The 27,182-nt window shown below is 42.4% G+C and overlaps 1 protein-coding gene across 1 annotated transcript in view; it reads right to left on the bottom strand.

Annotated features, from left to right (window-relative positions):
• EP300 (E1A binding protein p300) overlaps positions 1-14,630 on the bottom strand; it is a 61,414-nt gene extending 46,784 nt beyond the window's left edge. The window contains exon 1 of the mRNA XM_066549600.1: positions 13,267-14,630. Coding sequence (XP_066405697.1) covers positions 13,267-13,360 — 94 coding nt within the window. The 5' untranslated portion in view covers positions 13,361-14,630. The remainder of the gene's footprint in view (positions 1-13,266) is intronic.
• Positions 14,631-27,182: the final 12,552 nt, after the last annotated feature.

Below are 27,182 nucleotides of genomic sequence, written 5' to 3'. Positions count from 1 at the left end.
CACATTGTAGGGAAAACACTGTCTTTAATTTTTTTTCTAAACTTGTCACTTTTGGAATAGCAATAATTAATACAAGAATATAACTTTTAAAATGTTTACTACTTATTAAATAATAAATAGAGGTTTGGCAATAGGGTTTTATGTTGAATTGGGTTTTCTGGCATTTGGTTTGGTAGCTTGTTTTGGTTTCTTTTTTGGGTAGCTCTTTGGGTTTTTTATTCTTCCATATGCAGTCATTACCAGCATGGAATTGCCAAATTTTATTGAACTTCACTGGACAGCCAGTATCTTCCCACAACAAATACTGTCAGAAAACAAAGTAACCCTGGAGCGTCCTTGCCACAAAGCTGCGAAGAACATTAGGATGAAAAAACAAATTTCCCATCTCAAGAGCCCACGCAAAGCAATCCCCAAGGTAACTAAGTGGCAAAAGATTGCTACTTGGAAGATATAGATACAAGAATATTACATAGTACCCAACACTGACTTGCTCAAGAGAACAAGTTTTTATATCTGCAGTATTATATGTAGCTTGGTCTATATAATCTATGGTAGTTAAACCAAAAACAACTTGGAAAGCTTATGGTTTCTGACATGCATTAATGACAACCTCCCTCTCCAAGTGAGAGAGGAGCTGGTGTAAGATTATGACTTTAGAATTCTGAAAATATGGTATGAGATTGGCAAGATTGCAGGTACACCACAAAAGGGATCTTAACACTCCTTTTACACACTCTACATTACTACAAACCACCAGAGACAGAAAATTTCCATTAAAGAATTTCTAAACTATTACAATGAGGTAGCCCATTCTTCATTATCATATATCTTGAGCTAAAAGTTATGCTTTGCAAGACACACTAAGGACTTAACATTCATTTGCATGACTGGTATTTATGAAGATTCAAAAGTGAAGGAACAATCAGAAGAATAAGTCTTTGTCCAAGTTCTCTTTCACCTAAAATTATGAATTTAATGTTGTGTGTCAGTAGATTCATCTAAAAACACATCACACACACCCCTATCCCACAAAAAAACCCAAAACAAAAAACTGAAACCAAAACCAACTTACAATGCTCAGTGTTCAACTTAAGAATTACATTTCGATTAACATGGGAAAAGTTAGTAGAAGAGACCCTAAAATTAGAGATCAAGGAAATGGAAAAGGCAATAAAAGACATTGATGACAGCTTAAGTCCACTTCCATTGGCACCTTAAGGAACCTGTCAGGACAACAGGCAACAGTTGAAACATTACATCCTGAATGCTAATAACCTGACAAAGAGCCCATGGGTGAGGGAGGAGTAAAAGATACAATCAGGAACTCACAACTTAGTCTATTGTCCTCAAAGATGAGCAAACAAAACTGAAAACAAAATTAAGTGACTGGAAAAAACATGACCCAGCACAACGCCTGTACCTACAACATAACCATCATGGCAGCCCAGACATCTCCCACCAGCAACCACACAGTCCAAAGACCATGTTTTTGACTGTTTCTAGCTGGGCAAAGAATTTCTGTTCTTGAACAAACACTACTCCCAGTACAGGGCAAGTCCCACACCAAAAATCCTTGATTCACCTTTCTTGCGTTCAGACCATTGCATATAAAGCCCTTCAAAGATCCAACTGTAAAGTGAATATGAAAAACTAATTTGTTTTTCAAACTACCACATAGTATTTTCTCAGGAAGATCCATATAGATGATTTCAGACATAACACCACAAAGGGGCAGTGCATATCTTGTTTTGAGAGACAAAGATTTGGTCATCTTGACTCACAAGAAAATATTAATCTGCTTCTCTAAAGACCTCACTTCCTTAAATTCCCCCTCCTCATAAATGAGGAGGTAACTCCAGCTTTAAGGTTTACTACCCATTGCTAACTGGAGCATCCAGGTACAAGCCATCTGAGCTCCTTTGCCTGGTCATTCTGTGACATCAGTGAACAGGAAGAAAAATGTCATAAAAACTGTAAGTGGCATTGATTTTTTTTTATTAATACCTTAAAACACAACACAGCACCAGCTACATTAACAAACCCACCCCCAACCTGAATGGTTGTGAACTAATCCTAATTGGATTAGTTCTTTACATCAAAACACCTAAGACATTCAATATAAAACTTTCACATAAAACTAACTTGCTAGGATTTTTAATCCTAGAGTATATACTAGAGACAATTCATTGTAAAAGAATACTGTCCACTATTAATAAGAATTGCAAGTAGTAGCTACCAAGAATGCAATATTCTGGTATGAGTTCTTTTTAGAAGTCTTTCCCAAAAATAAACCTTCAAAGTCTTTTTTAGTCAGTAATTATAGAAAAAAACCTTTCAATTGTCTGGTCAGCTATGAAAATTACATTTTTAGTCAACTGCTGGGAGGCAGAAATTTTCTGATACAGGACTGAAACAAAACTTCAAATGACCATAAAGATGAACAGAACCTTGACTATATATAACAGCTGCGATCCATTTCAGTCTTCTACATAGACCTGGTGCCCTAAGGCCACTGTAGAGAATTCTACCTATGACCAAGCCAAAAACTGCCAAGGCTGGGCCAGGCAGCTCACCAACCATCAAAAGAAAAAAAGATCATATACACTCACACAAGAGACAAAGGCATAGCTTAAGACAAAGGTGAGAAGTATCCAGAGAACTGATTGACTTTCCAGTACACTGAGCTCACTGCTACTCTTGCAATCTGTTTCATTAAGGACATGCACAAAGATTTCTCACTAACAAAATCAAGCTTGTGGGAAGGCAGAGGAGGAAGGTTAGTCTTGCAAAGTTTCGTCCACCTGATTGATTCATCATCTCTAGAGATCCTAACACAGAACAATTGGGATGTAACAGAACTGACAGTATCTGGCCTAAAGCCCAAAACCATCTAGTAATACACTGGTAGGAAGTGGCGGTGGTGGACCTGAATCCTGATCTCAATCCTGATCTCAGTAGAGCAGCACAGAGTGATTCCCCATTATGCTCTTTATGGTATTATTAGTGTATTTCTTTCTACCGGTAACAAGAACATACAGAATAGATTGCTGCTGCCACCCAAGAGGCAAAGAAAAGAAAACCTCAAAATAACATTTAAGTAGTATATCTGAAAATTTTAATCTGTGTTCATCTCAACATGCAAAGGCATATCATAATTTCCTTTTAGGAACTGTACCACTACTGAACACTTAAGTCTTCAGAAAAAAAAAAACCAAACAAAACATCCCAGCAACTTACCCTGGCTACATTAGATCTGTAGTGAGAAAACCAGAAAAGACAGTAGGAACAGGTCCATCTCTATCAGTGGCAGTTCAGTTAGACTGATTAAGCAGTATGAACTGTGCCCTGAACTGTGAGAAGGCAACTTCAAAAATTAGTGTACTAACCTGCACTGCATACTATGGACTGAACTCTTGATTTTGGGTTCTACTTCCAAAAGTCTGCCTTTGACAACGTCTAATCTGCAACGTGCAAGGAAACTGTCAGCCTGGGCTGAAAAGCCACCTGGCACCAAAATGGACTTTAAACTAATACATATGCAGAGTGTGCAATCAAAATCCTTAAGTCAATAAGACTTCAATGTCTTATCAAGTGATCAATTTTCAAATTAGCTACAAAGTATTTATTTCAAGTTAGTTTTACTGCAAGAGCACCTGTAGCACCAGTGATGCAACAGCTCTCAAAGGAGGCAAAGCAGCAATTTATGACAGTGTTTATAAAGCAGGGAAAATATATCAATACTCACTACTTAGCAAGGAAATCAGCACGTGTTCAGGTGGGACATAGAAGATTCTTTCTCATGCTGTCTAGCCTACAGTCAGGATCCCATTCTTTCCTCATTTCTGGATTACCCACCCTTCAGAATAAAACAGGAATTCCTGTCTATATGGAAACTATCTGATCCTAGCAAATAGGCTGCAGTGAACAATACTGGTTTTCTAGGAACATCCCCATGTGCTACAAAATAGCAACACTTCATTCTCACAGGAATGAACCCTCAGACTCAAGACATTCAAGCACTCAGTCTTGAAAAGAATTGGTACAAGCTGAAGGAAAAGAATCATGTGTGATCAGCAATGCCTCAAGAACCAGCTACTGACTCCTGAGCCTACCTCTTCTGTCAGACCAGCAAAGAGGTAAGAAACTCAACAGTTCCTGTCCCTGTTTCCTCTATATCATATTCCAAACAGAGACACACCAACTTTGAAAGCTGCTGAACACACACCTTTTTACACAAATGTTTCTGAAGCCCTGCAACCTCTTAGTGGATCCACTTATACCACAGTCATTGGGTTCAGAACAAAACAAGCAGACAAGGCTTAATACAGGACACTGAATACAAAGCATGTATGTGACAGGGTTGACAGGAACCATAGATGATGTTGGACCACATGGAAAACACACCTTCGCTGTGCTTTCAGACAAAGAATAACAATAAGGTGCTGAGGTCAGTATCTTCCCTGCCTGGGGATACAAAAGCTCCCCATAACTGAACAGGGCCTACATGTAACAGAGAAAGTGCCCAGAAGATCCCACCAGTATCCCAGAGAAATCAGCCATTCAGGCTTGCAGTCAAGTACCAGCATTACAGGCCCTAAAACACACTGTCTGAAATGCTCTCAAAAAAGAAAAAAAAAAAAAAAAGCCAGAACTCAAAACATAAAACCAAAAAAGGCAGGACAAGAAAAGGAGACAATCTCATCGGATAATCCTCAAATATCCATGAAAATGCAGAAGCAAAGGTGAAGCACAGACTTGAAACAAAGTGCTAATAAAGTCATCAATTCCCAAGGCCTCTACAACGACAGAAAACTAAGCTAGACGAGTCCAGACAGTTTTATCAGGGAAGAAGAAAAAAACCCAACAAAAAAAACCAATCAAAACCCCACCCATGCCTAAGGAAAAGGCACACACCAGCCTAGTAGGAACTTTGCTACACCACACTTTGGAGATCAGACCATCACATCCATTAAAAGAGGGGGCTTTTCATGTAGATAGTCTACGAAGCCACAACTGCCCAATGGTAACACAAGCTCTGCCAAAATGTTTTAACTTAAAAATGTAGAACTAATTTAAATTCATCTACTAAATTAATTTAAAATGAAGGGGCAAAACATCCAAATCAGCCTAAGACACCAAGATCTAGAGTCATCATTGCTGCTACTTCCAAAATCCTCAGACAGCCCTCCCCGTATAACCCTCATGGAGGGTGATTGCTTGCTCAGCAGCAACTGCGTGTTTGTGTTCTCTATTTCGCTATTTGAGTAACAGCCTTCAGAATCAGACTTCAATATCAATTCTATTCCCTGTAAGAAACTGGGAAAGCACTGCCACCTTCCTTCCCTGCCAATCCAGAAAAGACCTGAATTTCTTCACTACATCAACAAACATTGTAATTTAAGGTAAGACTGTAAACAATACAAACAGAAAGCATATTAAAAAACCTTATTCAAAACAACTGGAAGACAACAAACACGAAGGTTCAAAACACGTTTGCACACTATGGTAGCACACAATTTCTGGCACAAATATTTTTAAAAACAATCAAACATTTATTGATGAAGTCCAACTCACCATGCAGAATGCACATGATTCCAGTATTAGTTTTAACAACCAGGCATAAGTGTAAGTATTTTACAAGTGTGAACAACAACAAAAAAATCGTTCTAAAGCAGCAACAGCATATAATTCAACATTACTGAAGTCCAGAAAATTAGGATCTCATTCTCTCCATTTTTAAGCTATCCTAATCCCTACTCAAACACATCAACTTTTGCTTAAGGAAAATAGTCTCAGTTCTGTGAAGTCTCAATAACCTGCAAGTCTAAGTCATACTTTTCCCAAACTAATATCAACTGAAATGCCTATTTTAGTAAGCTCTGATTGATGCATGGCTTTTGCAGCTTCACAAGAAAATTGTATTTATAACAAACTTTTCAGTTTCATTTTCAAAGTTCTTAAAAAAACCAATAATTAGACATACAGATGATAGTAGGAGTTAACCACAGAAAACCATAGTGAAAATGCAATGGTTATGAGTCTGGAATATAGAATTGTAACTGTCCTAGGGAAACAAGTGGTGTAATCATATGGAAAAGACTGGGGTCAAAATTCAGGAATAGGGTATGTTTAAAGATTTAATATTAATTAAGGAGGAATTTCAGAGACATTTTTATTTATAGACCTGTTTATTCATGCTGTTATACAAAGGCACTAGTGTTGCCATCACTGATAACCCACCTAAGGTGAAGTTTTGACACTTTAATTCCAAAATGCTGAAGTCACGCCATTAATAATTTCCTTGTGAACATGTTGCTATTTGCATAAATTTCATTGGGCTACCTTTAACTTGAGTCAAAAGTCTCTAAATTAGTATTACTATTCCCTGTGTATGCACACGGGTCTAGAAAGTGACAGAAGCTGGTGGACAAAAACTGGGTACATGCAGATAGGATGGGAACACCCTTGCGTGCATGGAACACACTGATTCATCTTAGAAGCAATTACAAATCAGTTTCAAGTAAAGAGTAAAGTTCATTTCATTGTCAAGTTAACAACAACTTTGAAATGATGCAATCTGCACATACAATTACCAAAAAGTCAAGTCACCTTTCTGAGTTCATTCAACATTACTCCAGAGTAAAAGCAAAAAGCAATGCTGAATTTATGTACAAAAAAAAACCCCTAAACAAAATAACCTAAGTCAGCAGATGAGACTTCATTATCTTAAACCAGTAAAACCCTAGATTTCCTGGAATTACACCCAGTAATATATAAAGGCAGTTTAGCTTCAGCAAAATTTGTACTGAGCAAGCCATATATCAGCATTTTGATGGACTTTTACTTTTTATTAGGATTCCAAGAAGGAAAAAAACCCTGAAAATCTGTGTCTTTTCATCCATTAAAACAGCAGGAGTATGTTACAATCTCTCTTAAAACAAGAGAAATTGTCTATTCAGTGGTATTTGGAAGTCCTACAAAAAAGGAAATAGCAAGTCCTGATTCTGCAAGCAGAGACCGTTCAAAACTCCTATCCTTAGATCTCTTATGGGAATACAGCAAAAGATGCAGTACTGAGGTGTTTCACACCATCAAATGGGAAACACCTAAATCTTTATCTGCCCTATCTCATAATGACCGCTAATAGAAAATAACCTATTTTTCGAGGTTCTGTACCTAACTTGCGCTTTTTATTAAAAATCTTAGACTGGTCTCCAATTTGACATGCTTGATGTCAGGTGTGTTTACAGGAACAGCATCAATTGAGCAACAAGTTACTGTGTTTGAGTCCATCAGAATTCAACACTCCTTCTGCTAATTTTCTTCAAAAAGATTTGGAAGAAATAAGTGCTTGAAGGGAAATATTGCACATCAAGTTTTTAAGAGAACTTTAAATACATTTATATGCTAGTCTATTTAAAGAAAACTTGTTGCTATTCAGGAAGAGAATGCTAGGTTGTCAGATACTGTTCAGGGGGAGGATCTCTGCCCTAGTTGAAGTTCTACTTAAAGTTCTACAAATTCAAGGCAGCCACAGAAGTTTTTTTATCAGGCACACCACCATATGCAGAGACAGATGTATTTTACTTCAGCCTGCTGCTACAGTTTAAGTAAAGACAGAAAAACAAAATCCTTGGAGACAGGTGTGCATTGTTTAGTTGTCAGTGAAATCTACACAGCAAAACGACTCCATTTGTCAAATAATAAATCGAAGTGATTTTTGGCAATCCCTCTCAGAAGGAGCACAAAATCAAGTGACAAGAAAGGGTGAAGTAGTATCTTTACACAGTTGGAACAAGCACTGAAAGGCTGCTCCTGCTAAGCAAGACACTGAGGTGACACACTGGAGATGATCAAATACCCTACAGAGAAGATGCAGGAAATATACACTAAATCACACAAAATTGAAAGGCAATAATAAAGTGGTTTGCTCCAAGTTATAAAAAGACAAAAAAACAGAACTCTTACAGAAACAGTTCAGTATTTAGCACCAGCATCTTATCAGACCCACACCCCTCAAAAACATACTAAAACCTAGAGTCTGATAGACCCTTCCCAGATAAAATTTGGTTTTTTTACAAATGCACAAGTGACCAATAATCTGAACTCAAGGCAAGCCCTGCTCTAGGACTGTGAGGAACAAGATGGAAAAATTAGTATTTTTTTTAAATATAGGATTTAAATTCCTAAGTCTTTAGCCAAGCATAGGTTTTTCCCCTGCAATATTAAACTTGTGAATCTAGTTTTAAATTGAAATTGTAAACTGGTTTTCCAGTCTCAAAGGCTTTTTATCTGTAAGTGTTCAACACTCAGTTTTACACCGTAGTATGTATGGTCCTCGCATTGGAGTCAGTATTTATATTTTTAAAAAATAGGTACTTTTTCTGAGCAGTGTTAGAAAGCTACCGAATCTCAGAGACAGAGTCTACATGGTGAAAGACACAAAGAATAGATACAGCAGTTTGGAAACCTACAAGGTTCAAAAGTACACATGTTTTCTTTAAAAAAATCACTAAGCACTATACAAATGATTGGTTGACTTTTTAAAGAAGTCTAACAGACTTAAATTTTCTTAATTTATATTTGTTCCTAATACAGTTACTTTGAGAGCCTGTTTAGCTACACAGCAAAGGCACTCATTTTTGCCACACAAGCATCTACCACTGCAATACTTGACTTACAGTATAATCCATCCATCAAATGACATTTTAAGGCAAAACCAGCAAGAAAAATGGCTTTTAACAAGAAGGGATGAAAACGTTTAACTGATGGCTATAAGCTAAAATGTAGCTAATCATTTGGTCTTTACTGTTAGCTAGAAAACAGACTGACGAAAAGTTGTTAATTTTAAATGTAGTATGTACAAACCCTAGCAAAAACCACACAGCTCTCGGAAAACAGAATTGAAAAGAGTAGTGGGGTAAGATTAATACAACTCATTTTGAGAAAAGAAACATCCTGATCCATTTGGAAGGAATGAAAGATGAGTATCAGTCAAAATTGCAGCAGTCCAGAAGAGAAGTTTCATTACAGGTCTTAGACCTTTGATGCGAGGCAGAGCAAAATTTAAAAGGTCAGAAACAGTTTCTGACAAAAAGGAACATCCAGACTTTACAAAAGATGGATACTTCAAGGGAGATGGAAGATGTGCTATTGCACAGAAAAACGCGACTTCTGGACATAGGAAACTGAAGGATGTTAAGGCACACACCACAAAATACACTCTCTGTTCTTTGATATAACACACATGCCAACTAATTGTAGAAAACTGACTTCCAGTGTCCCAGCAAGCCTGAAACACTAAGCACTTAAACTCTTATTTTCAGATCTAGCAGCCTAAAGACATGATACTATACTGCAGCATGGGGTGTACTCCATTTTTATTCTGTGAAGAAACACAGTGGTTCTGAACCCAGAGCCCAAAACACTTTCCCAGTTCACAGAAAACAGCTTCTTTCTCAGCAGGAGGAGGAGTGCATGTGGGGGGGTGTAAAATACAATAAAACTCTCCTGGCCCTGAATATACCACATAGGAATCTGTTCATAGCAATTTCAATTTCAGCACACCTGCATTGCTGCAGGTAAAGTTGAGGGATCCACAAATAAAAAGACACCTCTCAAACACCCCCCCCCCCCCCAATACCAAAACGAGTGGTTTAAAGCATCCAATTAAAAATCTATTTTTATTAACAACTTTCACTCATTTTACTCCAAGAGGGAATTCCTCAGGATTCACTCTGGTTATTCTGTTACAGTAGGGGGACTAATATGCACCAGTTTGCTAAGGTAATGTTCAAGAAAGTCTTGCTCGAGTAGGTGCAACATATCAAAAATGTTGCTACCATTAAGAAAGATGAGCAAAGGTGCTACACTGGCAATGTAGTCAGTGTCATCTTCTGTCAGTGTAGCCGTGCTGGTACTGAAGTGTAACAAAGTCACTGCTGTCACCAAAAGATGACCCCACTGTAGAGTTGTAATGGCCCTCAGAAAACTTAAGGCCCGAACAAGATACATAGATCATTGCCATTCTTCTTCCAACAAATTTAACACTTAAATAGAGAAAGGGGGAAAAAATTTGTAGAAAAACCTGTGTAGTTCAAGGGAATCCCACACTGTCTCTGAAATTATTCTAGAGCTACACAACATTAAAAAAAAAGTGAGACCATTCAAAAATTCTAACATATTAGAGGATGCTGAAAGTACCAAAACTTTCTAAACTACTATTACAAGATGTGCTACAAACATTTCAGTTTGCATCCTTAAGGTTGAACTGGCATTAATAAAGCAATTTAAAAGCACACTAACACAGTATGTTCCATGGCAAAGCAAATTCTGAGCAGGGAACACATGAACAATCTAAATCTATAACTTTGGAACACATAACCTGAGCAGGAACCTGAGCAATTCTGAGCAGGAACCATCTATAACTTTTAAGACAGAAGAGGATGCAGCACCGCAACAGAAGTGGGAAATGCAGCTGCTGCCAATAAATCAAGCATATTAGGACAATCTCTGCTTACTTCTTTTTAGAAGAAAGCCACCAACATCAGAGTTTAGTACATTCTAGGCCCAGATTATGAGTATCATCCAGATCTACGGTGAAAACATGAGTTAGAGACTCCTCTTGGTCTTCAATATAAATGTACTTAACATCTGCAAGTTTGGGAATAATGTAAAATGAGTCAGTCATCATTTTTACATATCTAACAACCTAAAATGTTTCAGATTAAAAAACTAATCAAAAAGTTAACAGCAAAAACAACACTATGCACAGCTGCTGCAAAAAGTGTCATCAACAGTGCAAATGTCCTGCCTTTCTCCTTCTCTGATAGTTCTGAGAATCTAACAGTTTTAAAAAGAGTGCTTGAGTAAGTACATAAGTACCATGTTACTTATTTCCTATAATTAACCGAGGAGTGGGGACAATACAAGATTCTATAAGTGGAATTTACTTCATGACAGCTGCTTGCACTATTTCAAAGCAAATTTAACCAGCAGATAGGTTAAAAATTTGTAAGTTTCAAAGCAGTTTCCCACAACAGAAGTATGACAAAAACTACAGTCCCAAGCAGCAAATGAAAAAATATAACCCTCAAAATACATTCATTGGTTCATTTTTTCTGTGAAAAAATGAACCAATGAATGTATTTTGAGGGTTATTAAAACAAATGATTTTATTCACAGAAATAGATACTATATATCATGTTAAAAAACACAGAAAGTAAAACTGTCCCATAATTACTTGGCAATTAAAAAAAAGTCACAAGATTAAAAACTCTTTAATAGGTCTTATGTAGCACATATGAAGTGTTTGCACCACTCTAAACTTCAGCATAGCTACCAGGTGATGACAGTCCCAATCACTTCGGAAAAAATTGAAACTGACTGAAAAGTACTGAAACTGTCCAGTCCCTAGTGTTTCATCAAAATTGTAAAATGTTCATTTATTAACTATAAAAAGCCCAGTAAGTTAACAACTACAGACTAAGTATTCTGTGAGAGTCTGCACCTGTTAAACTGAAATATATTCACAAATTATCCAACCTTTATTTGATCACAAATGTCTGAACTTAGATGTGCATTCTCTTAAATCAAAATGTGCCTTTAAAAATATGAAAGTATCAGAACTTTCCTCACAAAATATTCTTATTTCACCTCTCTAAAGAGAGCAAAATAACACTACCAAGACAAATTTAAAACGGTTACTATTGAATTGACCACTGTTTTCCAAATCTAGCACAAAACCAGGCAACAACTAGTTCTAGCCAAAGAGTACCTTCTCCAGCCCTCTTCTACTCTCTCACTAGAGACCTGTTGATATTAGGAAGAGTCATGTCCTCCACTAACAACACAATATTGGCTGTATTTAACATGCACTAAAAGTCACACACAAACTTTTCAAAACTAATACGTCATTCACCAAGAACAAAAAGGCAAAATCAAAATTTTGGAGATGATCCCAAGTAGAATCACATCCACTGCTCAAAGACCTGTTATTAAAATCTGGTGTTAATTGTCAAAGAGCTTTTCAGAAAAGAAAACCAAACCAAAGACCCCAAAAACCAACAAGAAAACAACTCTTCCCTTTTCTTGCCAGTTGTTAACTGCATTGAACAAGAGCACTGGTGCCCTCAGAAATGCCACCACTCACATATGGAGGCCTCCTCCATATCCCATACATTAATAGGATCTAATGTGAGTTCAAAGACACTCCTGTGGGACAGGTAACAGAGTATTCTCATAGCAAAATGACACCAAATACTCACCTGCTTCGCAAGAAGCATTAAAAGGCTGAACAGCCCTTTGTTACTTCCTCCTCCCTCCCAGTACAGCCAGTTCATTTTTGCTAGGGACTGGGACACCTAAAATTTCCATGCTCTAGCTTGCCTTCCCAGCATCACCAAAGACCTTTGCAGGACTGCAGAGAAGCCCCTTTTCTCATCACAGCTCTTAAGTCTACAGGGGAATTTCAGACATTTTGGTCTTGCAGCAAAGAAACAGGAGATGCAAGATTAACTACACTCCATATTGATTCTTAATGCAAATTAGGTGAAATAAAATTTCATCTCTAAGAATATAAGAGTCTCAATAAACCTTATGCCACAAGCGTGGCATCTGGATTTTGGTTTTATCTGTTTTTCCTAAAGCCGATGGTCTATTTGAATCAGAAAAGCAGTGTTTTGATACACTTCTGCAGGAAGGAGAACGGAGGATTGTCAGAAGTAAATAATATAAGGAGACTGCACATAAGAAGGAAAAAAGAAAAATAGCGAGAAACAAATCTCTCGTTTCTAAACAAGCTGGAAAAGAACCCCGTATATGCAAAATAAAATACAAAACCAAGAAACTTGTACAGGTAATTCAACAATAAAGTATACAAAAGCATCGTCTTTAGCACTACTTCGGATTTCTGCAACTGGCATTATGCTTAGCAAGGAGCTCGTAATCGCTACTATTGTGAAAGACACGAGAATGACGAACTGTTAAGTCCTATCTGCAGCTGATCAAAAGCACAATAAACTGAACAGCTTTGCCTTCAATCACTTCCAAAAAACCAGAAGGGCAAAACCATCACAACACCCTCCCTGTGCCATTAACGCAAATAGCTTCAAACGGAGCGAGAACAGGCGAAACAGACGGGAAGGAGAAGAGCAGGCTCGAGCTAACAGCAGCAAAAGGGAGGAGGAGATTTAGGTAAAAGAGGGGAGAAAAGGGCAGTAATTGCGGCACCGAGAAGCGGGGAGGCTCTGGGGCCCGGAGACTGACCTGTGCCGTCGCTGGCGGACACGGAGAGCGCCGGTGAGGAGAGTTTAGGCCGCTTGGCTGAAGGCGGGCCCGGCTCCACCACATTCTCGGCCATTTTTAATTTTTTAGACAATCACTCAGAGCAGAGAGAAGGTGGGGGGTGAACCCCAAAACCTTCACGTTCTTCTGGGGCCCCGAGTCAGGTGAAGAACAACAATAAGGCCGAGAGCGAGGAGGAAGATCTGGCGGAGAAGGGGGGCCAAGTTCCCCTTTTTCTGCTCCTCGAGCTCTGGGAGGGCGACAGCGGAGAAGCTGGGAGAGGTGGGAGCAGGGGCGGGCGGGGGTGAGGCCTCTTCCCCCAGGCGAAAGGGCTGAACGAAGATGGGAAGAGCAGGTAAAGCCCCCGCCAAAAAAAAAAAAAATTAAAAAAAATGGAGGCTGGTGAATATTTAAATCTTTTTAGTAAAATTAATCCCGGCTGTTGTGCTGGTGCTTCCTCGCCGCCGCCACCATAATCATCTTCATCCTTCGGGGGGTCTCCTCCTCCTGCTGCCTCCTCACCGCCGCCATCAGCCTCTTCCTCCTCGGCGCCGTCCTCCTCCTCCTCATCGCCACAAGGAGGCGGGCGAAGGAGGGGAGAGGAGGAGGAAAAAAGAAAAAAAGATCACCGTCCTCTAGCAGCGGCTCCTTCCCCCTCCAACACCACCCTGCGAAAAAATACCCACCGCCAGCGACAGGGCTGGGGGGGAGGCGGCGGGGGGAGTGGCACGGCGTGCGCGGGGTCCCCAGCTCCACTCGCTTCTTCCTCGCCCGTCGCTAATGGCTGCAGAAAGGGGAGCTGTAAGGATGAGGAGGGTGAGGATAAGTCCCAGGAGTCTCCGCTTCACATCTTGTTGTGCAGGGAAGGAGGAGGGGTTGTTGTCCTGATGGAGGCAGCACCGATCGCGGGATGGGAAGGTGGGGGGCGGGTTTCAACACCCTTTCGGCCCCCCCTTTTTCTCTTCTTTCCCCTTCCTCTTTCTCTCGTTCGCAGTAGCAGGCTGCCCCCCCCTCCGGCGCAGGCAGAGGGGCCGATCCCACAGCAGCGGCAGGAGGAGGAGGAGGAGGAGGAAGAAGCCGGCCCCTCCCGCCCTCTCTGCCTACCTTCCCCCTTCCCGGGCGGCCGAGGATGGTGGCAGGGAGGGGGCTGCCTGTCTCAGCTCCCCCGTACCCACGGGCGATGCGGGGCGCGATGATCGAGGGAGGAGACCCTCGGCCGCTGTTCGGGCGCGGGGGACTCTCCCTTCGCCTCTGCGAGGGTGGGGAAGGGAGAGAAGAGGTTGGAAGTCGGGGTGGGAGGGGAGGCCGCGCAGCGACCCCTCCGAGAAGAGGATCGAGAGGTAAAATTAAAATAATAAAACAGGAGAAAAATCACGGCGGGGAAGGCCGGGGGATTCGCCCCGAAATGGCCGGGCGGGGGAGGGGGTCCCCGGCGCTTCCCGGCGCGGGGGGGGGGCCGGGGCGGGACGGCGGCAGCGCGGGGGCCGAGCGCAGGCTCCCTACTGCCCCTGCCTGGCGCTCCGGGGGCGTGTGTGCGGAGCGGGCAAAGCGGGGGCGGAGGGCAGTGCGGGGAGAGAGAATTCCGGGAAAAGGAGAAGAGAGAAAAGGAAACAGAAAGAGAGGGAATAGCGAGGGGACGGGCAGGCTGGGGTTGGGGGGGGAGGGGGGGGGCGTCTGGCTTCCTCGCTTCTCTCCCCGTCCCCTGTCCGAGCCCCTGGGTCTCTGTGCGCTGCCCTCCCCCTGGCTCGCCCCGTCCGGCTCGGCCTCTCGCTCCCTTCTCCTCCCTCCGTCGCTCACACACAAACAAAATGGCGGCTGTTGTTCCTTCGCTCTCCCGAGCCCTCGGAGGGAAGCGGCGGTGGCGGCGGCGGCCGGAAATGAGCCAAGAGAACACGGGGGGCGGGGCCGCCGCCGGGGGCGTGGTCACTCCTGCGGGCGGGGACACGGCGGGGCGGGGCCCGGCGGCACTAGCGCACACAATGGAACGCGGGGCGCCGGCGGGGTGGGGGGAGTGGCACCGCCCCGGCTGCCGTCACGAGACCGCGTTTATCCAATCAGCGCTCGTATTTCTCCGGCCTCTTCCGCAAACTCCAGAGGCCCCGCCCCTTAAAGGCGAAGGGTTTTTCCCTTAAAAAAAGAAGAAAAAAAAAAAAGGCTCCTTCTTCCTGCCCCGCCCTACACGCCCTTATCTGTCGGCCCAAAAGTGCGCCGCGTAGGCCCAGAGGAGCCTGGCCGGACCCTGTGGCCGCCCCGGTCTACTGCACGACCCCGTGCTTGCTGCCCGGCCCGGTGGGCTGAGGCGCTGGCGGGAAGAGCGCGGTTCTTTCGCCGCCGCCCTCCCTCCTTCCTTCCCTCCCGGCCGCCGGCTCCCGGCCGGTTCCCCGCGGCGCCGGCGGGCGGGGCGCTCCTGCCGCCGGTCCCGGGCCGTGCTGCGCCACAGACATGGCAGCCCGGGCCGGCCGCCCCCGGCCAGCGAGCCAAGGGGCCGGGGAACGGGGCCCGCATGCCGAGGTCCCCAAGGTGGGCGAGTAGATGTGAGAATCACACAATCGCAGAATAAATTAGATTAGAAAAGACCTCTGAGATCATCGAGTCCAACCTGTGACCGAACGCCACCATGTCAGCCAGCCCATGGCACTGAGTGCCACGTCCAGTTTTTCGTTAAACACCCCCAGGGAGGGAGACTCCACCACCTCCCCGGGCAGCTCCCAATGCCGAATTGCCCTTTCTGTGAATAAATTCCTCCTCATCTGGGGGCGCTCTCTGCTGCCCATCCCGGGGTTGCCCAGAGCTGCCTCAGACTCCCGCCGGCGTTACAAAACAAACAAAAACCCCCAAACGCCACACTTTTACGCCAAAGGGTAAATAAGCCCACAAGCCCCGCGCTCTCTGCCAGAGCCCCCCGTGTGCCGGGAATGGCGCAGGGCACGGTGTGAGGGATCGCAGAGTCCTGACAGCGCTCCCGCCCCTCAGAGGGGCTGTCGCAGGCACAGGTGACACTGGCGCGGTCCTTCGCCAGCCCTCTCAGCCCCCGAGCCGTCCCAGAGGTTACGGGCCCGCCACTTGTTTTCCTCAAATCTCTGAGGGCTCATCCGTGAAGAAATGCCCCATCCCGGCATTTTCCTTCGGTGCGTTTGGACTCCGTCGGGCCGCACACCATTACAAAATAGGAGTGGAAGGAAAATGCAGACACGTGCATGTTTTTGACGGAGAATCAGGGGGTGTTGATCCAAAACCGGACATTTGCGAGGAGCACTTCCCTTGCCGCTCACCCTCGGGGCCGAGCTCTCTGCAATCCACGTAAGAGCCGCAGCAGGTATTTGGGAAGAGCCTAGACTAAACACAGAGTCCATACTGCAGCCTACAAGAGGAGCATACAGACAGGAGGGGATTCACAGCCCTGTAAGTTATCCACCAGCTCCCTCACATACTCCCACTCTTCAGCTTCCCTTGTTTGGGTTTTATTTTAAGTAAGATTGTTCTTGTCTCCCCCAGCACAAAAAGGGAAACACAAACCACTCCAAAATTGCCCAAAGATTGGATTAGCCTTCCTGAAAAGTCTGGAAGGTATGGGCAACACCCTAAGAGAGGTGGAGGGAGCCTTGCAAATGACAAATAAGCCTCAGGAAAATAAACTGAGAGAGCAGAAAGTATCAGAACTAAAGTTGTCAGGGCTAACAGCCTAAAACTTAACAGTGACACCTTAGAAACTATGTTAGTGGTTCTCACAGGTTTTTGCCTTTTATTGTTTCTAAATTTCCCAAAATATTCCAGTTATAGAGGTTTTATATTACCTCAAATTTTTTTTTTCAGCTTGTTCAGATTGTTGTTTCCCTTGTTAGTGAAGGAATTTTTTAACAGAGCTGAGACTTATTTTAACTTGCTGGCTTTATAAAGATGCTGAAGTGCACATAAACACCTAAATGCTTTTAGAAGTCAGGCCCTTACTAAACAACTAGATCCTACCATTCAGTTCACCTGACAACAAAATAAAGTCTTTTTTTTTTTTTTTTTTTTTTTTTTTTTTGGTAATGGTGCAGTTAAGCCTCTGGTCTGGCTACCTGTCTATCTTCCTTGAAAAGGGTTCAAGGATGCATACCTGAACTGTGGGAAATTTAAACTCTTAGATAAATGCTACCAAAGCAACATATGTCTTCTGAATGTTAATTATAAGTGATTAACTGATACTTTAGTAAAGCCATAGTTCTGCCTTGCAAGCTTCCTACCCAGTAGAATATCTTAGTTCTTTATACATTAGAAGGTCATATTCAGTTGGCTTTCCATATTAGAGATTTAAATGCAAGCTGAAGTATATGGAAAATAAATGGAAAACGTTATTTGCAGTATTTTTCTAAAAAAAAAATCATCAAAAATAAAAGAAGGAGGAAGAGAAGGAAAAGCCAGGAAAATAGGGTTATGATAAATCAAACATGTATATATAAACAATGACAAAAAATTCTTCAATATCTCTTAAGTTTTCTGAAATCACTGCAGTTTTCTTAAATGAACCTTAGTACACGCACACAACCTATGACAGGTAACATTACTGGAAAGCAATAACAGAACATAAAGCATACTAAGAAGTAAATACATAAACCTATACAAATAAAACCAGGAGGATATTATAATTCTAAAAGTAAAACACACCTATTCATCCAAAAACTTGTCCTCTTTGCTTCAGTTTCCCCATTCTTACAGCAAGGATAGTAATATTTATCCCTTATATAATAAGGGATAAATATTTATCCCTTAAATAATACCTAGAAGAATTGATTAGCTCATTATTGTCAGTAATTACAGTAGTTGTTATGTACTTTAAGATAACTTAAGTTGAAAGTTACTTAAGGATGAAAGTACCATAAGTCCAGTTAAAATGAGAATCTGCTCAGGAAAGCAATAAGAGAGGAATGCAGAACCTTGAAGTTTTATCGTGGGATCTTGTTTGGCCTTAGCTGGTAGTTACTGAAATTTGTTAGCATGCCCAGCTGCTTTGAGGGCTACAAAGAATGAGATAAGATCCCTTTGTACTGCAAAGGTCAATGTGATGCCCAGAGCTCAGCAGCCCAGCTTCAGTGAGATGAGCAATGATCATCTCCCTCGGCCCAGAGGGAGCTGGGACTGTGGCCTTCACCTTCCAGCTGCTGGATGGAGAAGCAGTGTAAGATCTCAAAGTCACCCAGCCAGCCTCCCCCGCTTCCTAATGCTGCTCAGGAAATCTCTTATACCAAATAAAACTTCCCTGCTCCCCCTCAGCAGGATTTGACCCACAGCCCTGTGGCCCTTCTAGTGTCTCTGAAAGAGGTGGACTCTTGGAATGGAAAGCAAGAGCCAGGTACAGGGCACTCCCATTCTCTCAGTCCTATTTCTGCTTGCTGTTTCCAGCTCTATTATCTTTTTTCCCTGAGCTTTCCAGGGCTGCTGTTCATGTCTGGCAGGTAACTTCTGTTCCCTAGCTACCTCCTGTCACCACAGCTCTGCTCACACAGCAGCTGTGGGGGGAGGAGGAATGACCCCCTTCTTTGTACCAGCAAGGAGATCTGTGCATGGAGGGTCCTTCTGGCACAGGCCAGAGGGATGAGGAAATGATTTAAGGCTGCAATTTTTGCAAGTAATGCCAGGGTGCAGCTATATTTCTGGAAAGCAAGAGCCAGCTGTGCCAGAGCAGAGAACATTGCTCAGCGCGGCGTCAACGTTAAAACCCAGCAGCGATTTGATATGAGACAAATTTTATTAAAACCATAAGAAGTAACCATCCAATAGTTGGTTCATGCTTGCTTTTAGTGTATACATAAAAGAAAGGGCTGGCGTTCTGACAGCAAGCAAAATGCTTTCAGTCCTCAGTCTCAGAAACACAGGCTTCCTCGGTCACACAGTTTTCAATTGCTGCAAACACAGAGTTATGTTGCTAAATGTTAAGGGCTCAGCTGTTTACCAGAAGAATGTTTCCTCCCTGGAACACATGGTTTTGCTTAAAAGAAGTTCTCCCAAAAAACCCCACTTTATTTAATTAGCAAATGCAACATTATAGTTCTAACAAACATGCCATGCTGTCTTCCTTTACAAGAGCAAAATAGGAAAAGAAGACAAAAATTGACCTCTCAATTTAAGAGAGGGGCAGAAGTACATTCTGCCTAGGAAATATTGCAGCTTTGAGGTCTGGTGATCTAGAGCCAAATCTCGTGCTTGAAATGTGTGGTGCTTTGTGTGTCATTTCCATGTCCTGGTTCATGCTGAAAGAACAAATGTGGATCCGAGTGAGAGGCTTGCATGCTCTCCCAGCTTTTATCAAGGGCTGGTCAAATCTCTGCCTCTCACTTCCCAGGCTCAGCTCTCCCCTCTGTAAGAGGGAGGTGATCCTACTCCTCGTTACAGAAAGCACATTCAAATCATTAAATAAAAATGTAGTACTCTTGTTGCTTCTAAATGAAATTACACTGAAATTAATTGCATTTACATCAGCAGTTGATTTATCCCAGAGTATTACCAGGATGCAAGCAAGAGCTTCTAGAATGAAAGTATTATATTTTTAATTAAGGGCCCTTGAACTTGCCACATGCTTTGAGCTTGTGGAGAGTGAAATGATGGCAAATTTCTGAACAACTCAGTCAGCTCAGCAAAGTATTTATGATTATCTGCTAAAAATGATCGTTGTGAGACAGAGCTTAAGCTAACATGGGAAATCTGTGCTGAAAGAATTACAGATATTGTAGCAACCCAAAGGAAGCATACTGTTCACATTCCTCTTATTTCTTTTGACTCTTGTATCCAATGGAAAAGTTCTTGATAAGCTTTATTGCACTGCAGAGGGTATAAACAATGCACTTTGAAATCTGCTGAGTTTCAACCCAAAACTTATCTTTTCATTTGTTTCCTGAATTGTCCCACAGACACAAATCCACAGCACACATGTGTTTATAAAGAACAGAATACATTTATTACTGCCATACAATCCCTTCCTTTCTTGTTTTTTTTTCCCTCAGTATTTCTTAATTGATTTTTTTTTACTTGCTACAACATTCATCTATATGCTGAACTGCAATGTGGTGTTTGATGTCTGCAATCAAAATGCAACGAGAGGAAAAAGGTAACTTTTTTTTCTTGCTGTAATAATTTTTATGTTTCAAGATTTAAAGTAATTTCTTCAATGGGGTCAAGCAGAAATTTACTCTGTGACAGGGAAATGTACTGAATCAAGAGGTTTTTAGTATAGAGGGTATTGGCCTTCTGACAGAGCTAATGGGACCCGTTGTTCACAGGATAATATACTTACTTAACACAAAATGAACTGGTTTTGCAGCTGCCATGGAAGAAAAAAAATCCACAGGAAATATGGGTCTGGTTGGTTTCTTTTTTCTTTTTCCTTTTTCTGCTTTTCTCTAAAAAGATCTTGTACATTCTTGGTTTTTTGGCATGAATTCTTTCCTTCTTCCTGCAGAAGTAGAAGTCAATTATTAACCACAAACATCAGAATACAATTGATTCTAATGCCACCACTGTGTGTAAAGCAATAGGGTTAATCCTTAGTTACCTACCTTCCTAATTTACACAGACTTATCACTTCTCTTCCCAGAAGCTTCCTTGTGCTTGTGAACCCTCACATTTAATCACCTACAAGTTGTTTGGTTGTTTGTTTGTTTTTGGTTTTGGTTTTGTTTGGGGTTTTTTTTTGTCTCTTGTAGCAAGGGCTGCTGACATCAGGCAGCACCAGATACTCAGTTCTCATTCCCTGCCTGTCCCTCATGTGAGGCCTGGAAGCCTTGGAGAAGGGAGCATCTCCCCTGATGGTGCATAGCTGTTAGAAAGCACCAAGAGAGCAGCCAGAATGCAGAAGCTGTGGCAGCACCCCAGCAGCACACTTCTCCTTGTGCTCCTACATTGCCTCAAGCCCTGGAAAGATCATTTTAGCAGGGCAGAGGTTGATGGGCTGATTTGAGATACTTACTCCAACCTCTTTTGCCATCTCAGATGCCTTCCTGATTGCAGGACAGACATGGGAGAAGGGTGCCACAGGATGCTCCTCCAGATTCAGTGCATTCAGGATGCTCCAGATCCAGTGGAGGTGGTCACAAACCACACCAGTGGGGTGTCAGGGAAAGGCCAGTCACCCAGTCCAGCACAGGCACCACAATAAAGGTGCAACCACCTGGGAATAAACTTAAAACCTTTTGAGATGGCTGGACTGGTCATCATTCCATACACCAACGGGCCCCAATGGGAAAGGAAGGTCGAGGTTGTCACGATACTCTGTTAGCAAGGACTTGTTTATCATTCTTTAGAAGTGAAGAAACATTTAAGTAGCTTTTAGGGGAAGGCAGAGAGCTTTTCTAGTGGTCATAAAAGTAACAATTTCAAGGTTGATGTTACTCCTTTGTCCTCAGTGTTTCTGTGACTGCAATTTTGTTGCTAATTAAGAATCAGCTTCAAGAAAGCAGAACACAAAGCTGGAGGTGCACAATCAGCATCACAAAAGGCCAGAAATATTGATTCTTTCACCATGTGATAAATAAGTATTTTGTACAGATGTTTGGTCCCTTTGTGAAGGGGCTTGGCCGTGGACATTCTGCACGGTGCTGCTAAGCTGAGCACCAAGCCCAGGAGAAGCTTCTCTGGGTGACCAGGACACTGAGCTCCCCTGGACAGAGAAAATTCTTTTGTCTCAGCAGGAGAAAAAAAGCTTTGTAACATCAACCACACAAAAAAAATCCCATTTTTGCTGCTGCTGCTGCTGCCCTGCATGGTGAGCATGGGCCCCATGTTTGGGAATGGACAGAGGGGACTTTGCCTGGCCATGCTGGATGTGCTCCTAGCATGCCTGCTGCCTGCCCCCCCAGGACATCCTGGGGGTGATGTCCCAAACAGCTGCTCTGGCAAAAAGGACAGAGCTGCTGGACAAGGGGGGATGCAAAACTTACAACATCAGAATGAGAAGCATAGTGAAAAGTCTGGCAGCTGGATGTGTCAGTTGTCTTGGCAGTATGCAGGGTTTTTTCTTGTTTACTCTGCTAGATGTAGGCATCTGAGGTCCTGCTGAAAAGGAGCATGGGTGTTCAAAGCCTCTTGTGATTTTGCAATTTGCTGGTTCATATGTCTTCCTATCTGTGCCACTTACAGATACATATGGATAAATGTATATGTATATTTATATACCTCAGAGGTATCAGAATTAAATTTGTTTTGTTTTGAATAGTCAAGCCATCCCAGCATAGTTAGCTTCTGCAAGAAAATTCTTTAAAAATTATTTTCACCACGGTGAGCATCTTCCACAGAGGAGTGCATCAGCTTCCAGAAGGTGAGATGTGTGGAAGATTCCCTGTTGCCATGCACAGGAACTGAGCCAAGGACTAACAACAGTGGTCTGACTCTACAATATGAAGGGGGAGCACGTCTGTGCTTGCACAGAAGGATCCCACATCAGTGCAAAATAGGCCTGTGGATTCCTCCATCCCTCCTGGGTATTTCAATTAAAAGCGGAGAAGGAAGTCCAAGAAAATGCCTAAAATGGCTTGAGTCCTTCCTCACGATCTGGAAATGGAAGTCTGCGGTGACTAACTCCAGCCCAGCCACCAAACCCCTCCCTCCCCGACTCTGCATTGCTCTGTTCATTCCCAGCTCCTCTCCTGCGTTTGCAAACAGTCGGCAGTGGAAACAGTGAAGCAGCCTGGCTTCCAACGCCAGCACCACACGAGTGGTATGTGACTACAGCAGGGACCAGGGACCGTCCCCAGCCCATCCCCGTGCCTAACCTAGGCAGCAGTGGTTAAAATCTGACGGGGGCAAGGCTTGATTATGAGCAGACGAATGACTTTAAAAGAGGGTGCCGCCACGCCTGCAAACAAAGCCCGATTAAATCCTTCCATGGGCTTAAACTGGCTTCAAAACAGGCCTCTAGCAGCTTCTCCAGTTTAAATAAAAATGAAAATGCTTGTTTATAATTCCTAAGCCAGTTCAGATGATGTCTCCTGACTTTCTCACAAAGCTAACAGCAATATTCATAAAGAACAAAATTAGCTAACTGAATGGTAAGGAAAGCTGGATCCCTTACCCACTCAGGGTTGGTAATATGAGCTTTTCAAGCTTTTTTTTTTTTTTCCTTTTTTTTTTTTTTTTTTCTTTATACTTTTTCTGCTCATTCTCTTGTGGTTATGCATTTGACCTGAGTTTGAAAGCATCAATCCTGAAAAGAGTTGCCTGGGCACTGGGAGCAGTGGGAACTCATGCTACGATGGTGGGTTACTCCATGGGCACCAGCCCAGTTCCTTCTCTGTTCACTCACATTGTGTGACAAGCATGAAGTCTCAGCTCTTCTGCTCAAATTTTAACTAGCAAGGTGCAAATACTGAGTGATTTTGTGTGATTTCAGCTGTTCATTTCCTTCCACCACCCATCCACCTCACATAAAAGTCCATTGAGACTTGGTTTTTGTGTGTCACCTATCCCACAGGAGTGTGTGATCTCTCCTGGTATCCAAGAACTGTGACAATGCAAAAAATAAAGAACAGTATGGGATGCTTGTTGCCCCAGTTCTGTATTGTTCAAAATCTTACAGTTCAAAATCTTACTTTCTGTTTAATTCAGTCACAACTTTTTCCCTAAGGACTTTAAGAGTCAGAGCTTTCTGTGCTCATGAGTGAAGGCTAAGGGAGGATAAATCATCCACTGTGGGCCCCAGGATGCCCTATCCACTCCTCTTTGGTTGTGAACCATGGAGAAAGACATCCTTGAAATGTTTGACTGCTTCTGAGACAAAGCCCTCCTTGGCCTTCATTCAGCAATGCAGCAAGACCTTTGGGAGACCAAACATGCCTGGTGATGAGTTTATTCACAGGATATATGAGGTGCTGGCTGGAGAGATGCAGAGCTGAGCTGCTGGCATATGCCCTACCCAAATTTACTCCTGCCCTCAGGTTTGTGACCTCAGTGACTATTTAATAGTGTAAACCTACCTTGTATATTCCCTGCAGAGGTGATTAAAAAGGATGATCACATGAAGGAACACCTGAGCAAGGATATCAGTAGATTAATTCATTATTTCTACTAAGCTAATTAAGTATTAAGGCAGATCAATTAAGTGATCACACCGGGATCACGATTAAGATCAAATCAATAAATCAGTAGATTCAAATAGCTGACCAACAGGTTGTGTATCTATCAAAATGACTTCTGAGGTTGCCACTGAAGGAATTACTTAGATTTTAATCTTGTCTAGGAAGATTTCAAGGAGGAGGCAGAGTCTTTTCAGGCTAAAACCCCAGTGAGCTTTCCAGCAGTGAAGAACATAGGCCTTTGAATGACAAAAGGATATTGAAGGAGATACCTCTCCTGCTTCGAAGGAGGATATCCAGTCTTCTTTGGATTTTTTGTCAAGCTGTATGACCCAGCTCATATGGTAATCTTGTTTTCACTGTGTTTGGGGATATAATGTGACAGGCATCACCACGGTAACTTTCCTTTAACACGTCTTTCTTAAACCTTAATTTTACTTTAAAATGTATTAATATTTATTGTCTATATATACCCTGTTTCACAAGTGGCCCAGTTTTTCCCCACTGCCAAAGTAGAAGGGGTGGTTAGGTAAGCCTGGCTACTTCTGAATAATCTTGTTTTCAGCTCCAAAACCTGCCATCTTAACTAATTTACTACTTTGTTTTAGTATTCCTCCAAGGGTATTTTTACACAAGCACACCTGGTCACCCATTCATACCAAGAGAAAACCAAGAAGAGATGGCATTGATTAATTAAAACAAAGGTAAAAACAAACAGCGTAATTTCATCATTCCTTGGAGGGTTTAATTCACATCCATATTTCTTCATTACACCAAGCACAGCACTGAAGGCTTCCTCTGGGCACACAGCCTGGAGTCTGACGTGGCCCCAGAGCAGGCTGCAGCCTGCCCAGCCCCGTGAGAGCCTTCCCTCAAGTCTAGCTCATCTTCCTCTGTCTGTGTTATCCAGACCAAAGCAGCATGTTCATGTTTTTATTTTGGGTAGTGGATGATGTTTCTCGTATCATTATTATTTGTACTTCTACTTAAATCAGCCTTGGGTTCACACTGTAGGGCTGTCAGGCCAGTTGTGAACCCTGGTGCTTTGGATGGTATCTGTCATCCAGGTCCCTCATGAGCTGTGTCAGGAAGTCCCACCAGCAAGTGACCTTTAATTTTGCCTGATCAGTTTTGTCATATATCTGTAATATAAAGTGCAGATGTGTAAGAGGAAGCCTTGCCAGTAAGGTGGAAGTTTGTCTTGGAGCAGAGGTAAAGGGAGTATCACATGCTGTCAGTGGAAGTATCCCAGCTTTCAGAAGAATACCTGGTGTCCTGCTTAGCACACTTTCTCCTTGGTACAGTTTCCTTGTGCTAGTTCTTCCTATAGTTACAATATTGTGAATTTCTTAATGGAAAAGACTTGGGATGCTAATTTGGGGAAATTTTTTCCCTTACTGTCATGGCTTCTATCTAAACCTACAAAACACTGTTAAATTAATTACTATTTTACCATTAATGTTTTCTCAGTATTGACTCTACTTTGGGTATATTCTCATTCCACAATGTCCAGTCCAAGCAAGGGTCGAAATGCATTTGAATTCCTAGTTCATGGAGGCCCCAGGCTTGCTGGTAATGTAGTGGAAGGCTTTTCACATTTCTTTGTCACCAATGTGAGTTATAGCATGCCTGAGGCAATATGCGGGCCTTAAAAATAAAAAATTAAAATGCAAAATAAAAGATGCTCTGGTTCTCCTTTTGCAGAGACAGCACAAATCAGGGGGTGAGCTCTGCACAGTGCTCTGGTAGAAAGTAATTTCCTGATTTAGGGTGATATGTAGCTAAGGATTTTGACTGATCTCATCTATATGTATATTCAGTCTTTCCAAGATGCTATTAGTAAGCATAGCTGAAATTTGAATATCTTATTTTGTTTTATAAAGCCTCTTTCATATTATTTTTAGGGAGAATTATCTTTGTTATTTGTAGCATGACACAGCTTTGGGTCATCTGCAGGTTTAATCAACCTGATTTTTCAGGCAAATAATTTACATGAAAGCCATGTAAAGGCCTGTGACCAGGACAGATCCTGGCTCACTCTCACTTGGTCCACCCTTTCATTTGGAAAATAACTTACCTTTGAAGTCCAGATCAGCACAGGGCTTTGCCACTAGCCCTCCACTAATTTTATCAAGTGTGTTTTTCTGCCTGCTTTAGCAGGACATTGCATGAGACTGGGCCACAGCCTGTGTGGAGCTGAGCTGCTGCACCTCTGGAGGTTCTGCTGTTAGTTTGCTTTGGGAGGAAGGCTAGTTGGTGTGGTATGGCTTGGTCTTGACAAATCCAAGTTGGCTTCTCATCTCTTTGTCATCTCCTGGATGTTTACAAATAAATAAATTATTTATTTTGAAGAGTTACAGCTAGGCTGACTGGTCTATGATTCCCTTGGTTTCTCTTGTCTTCCCTTTTCTCTTCATAGGAACTCCTTTGGCCTTTTTAAATTTGGGGGGTCCTGGCATATCCATCACTAACTCCCCAAATTAACCACTACTGTCAGTTAGTGCTGGGTGAAATTGCTCCTGCACAACAAAATTGAAAACATTTACCTCGTCTGTGTGCTCCCTAACCACTGTTTCAGGATTGCATCTCATTCCCTTTCTTCACTGCCTATTTGGTAGCAGTTTATTCACTGTAGGCTGATAATAAAAAAAGTATTAAGGACTTTGACTTCACTGGAAGTAATTATCAATAGCTTTTACTATTTATTAGGTAGCAGAGCAACCCTTTCCCTTACTCATCTTGTTTTTACCCTATGAGAGTCTTCTGTGAACAGTGCCCCGTGCCGGAGTCAGAAGTGTTCAGTGCTCTTTTTTTCATCAGTGCATGACAGAGAAGATTTTTTGGAGCCAAGCTGAT

This window comes from Molothrus aeneus, chromosome 5, assembly GCF_037042795.1.
Source record: "Molothrus aeneus isolate 106 chromosome 5, BPBGC_Maene_1.0, whole genome shotgun sequence".
NCBI lineage: Eukaryota > Metazoa > Chordata > Aves > Passeriformes > Icteridae > Molothrus > Molothrus aeneus.
This window is presented reverse-complemented; position numbering and strand designations above follow the sequence as displayed.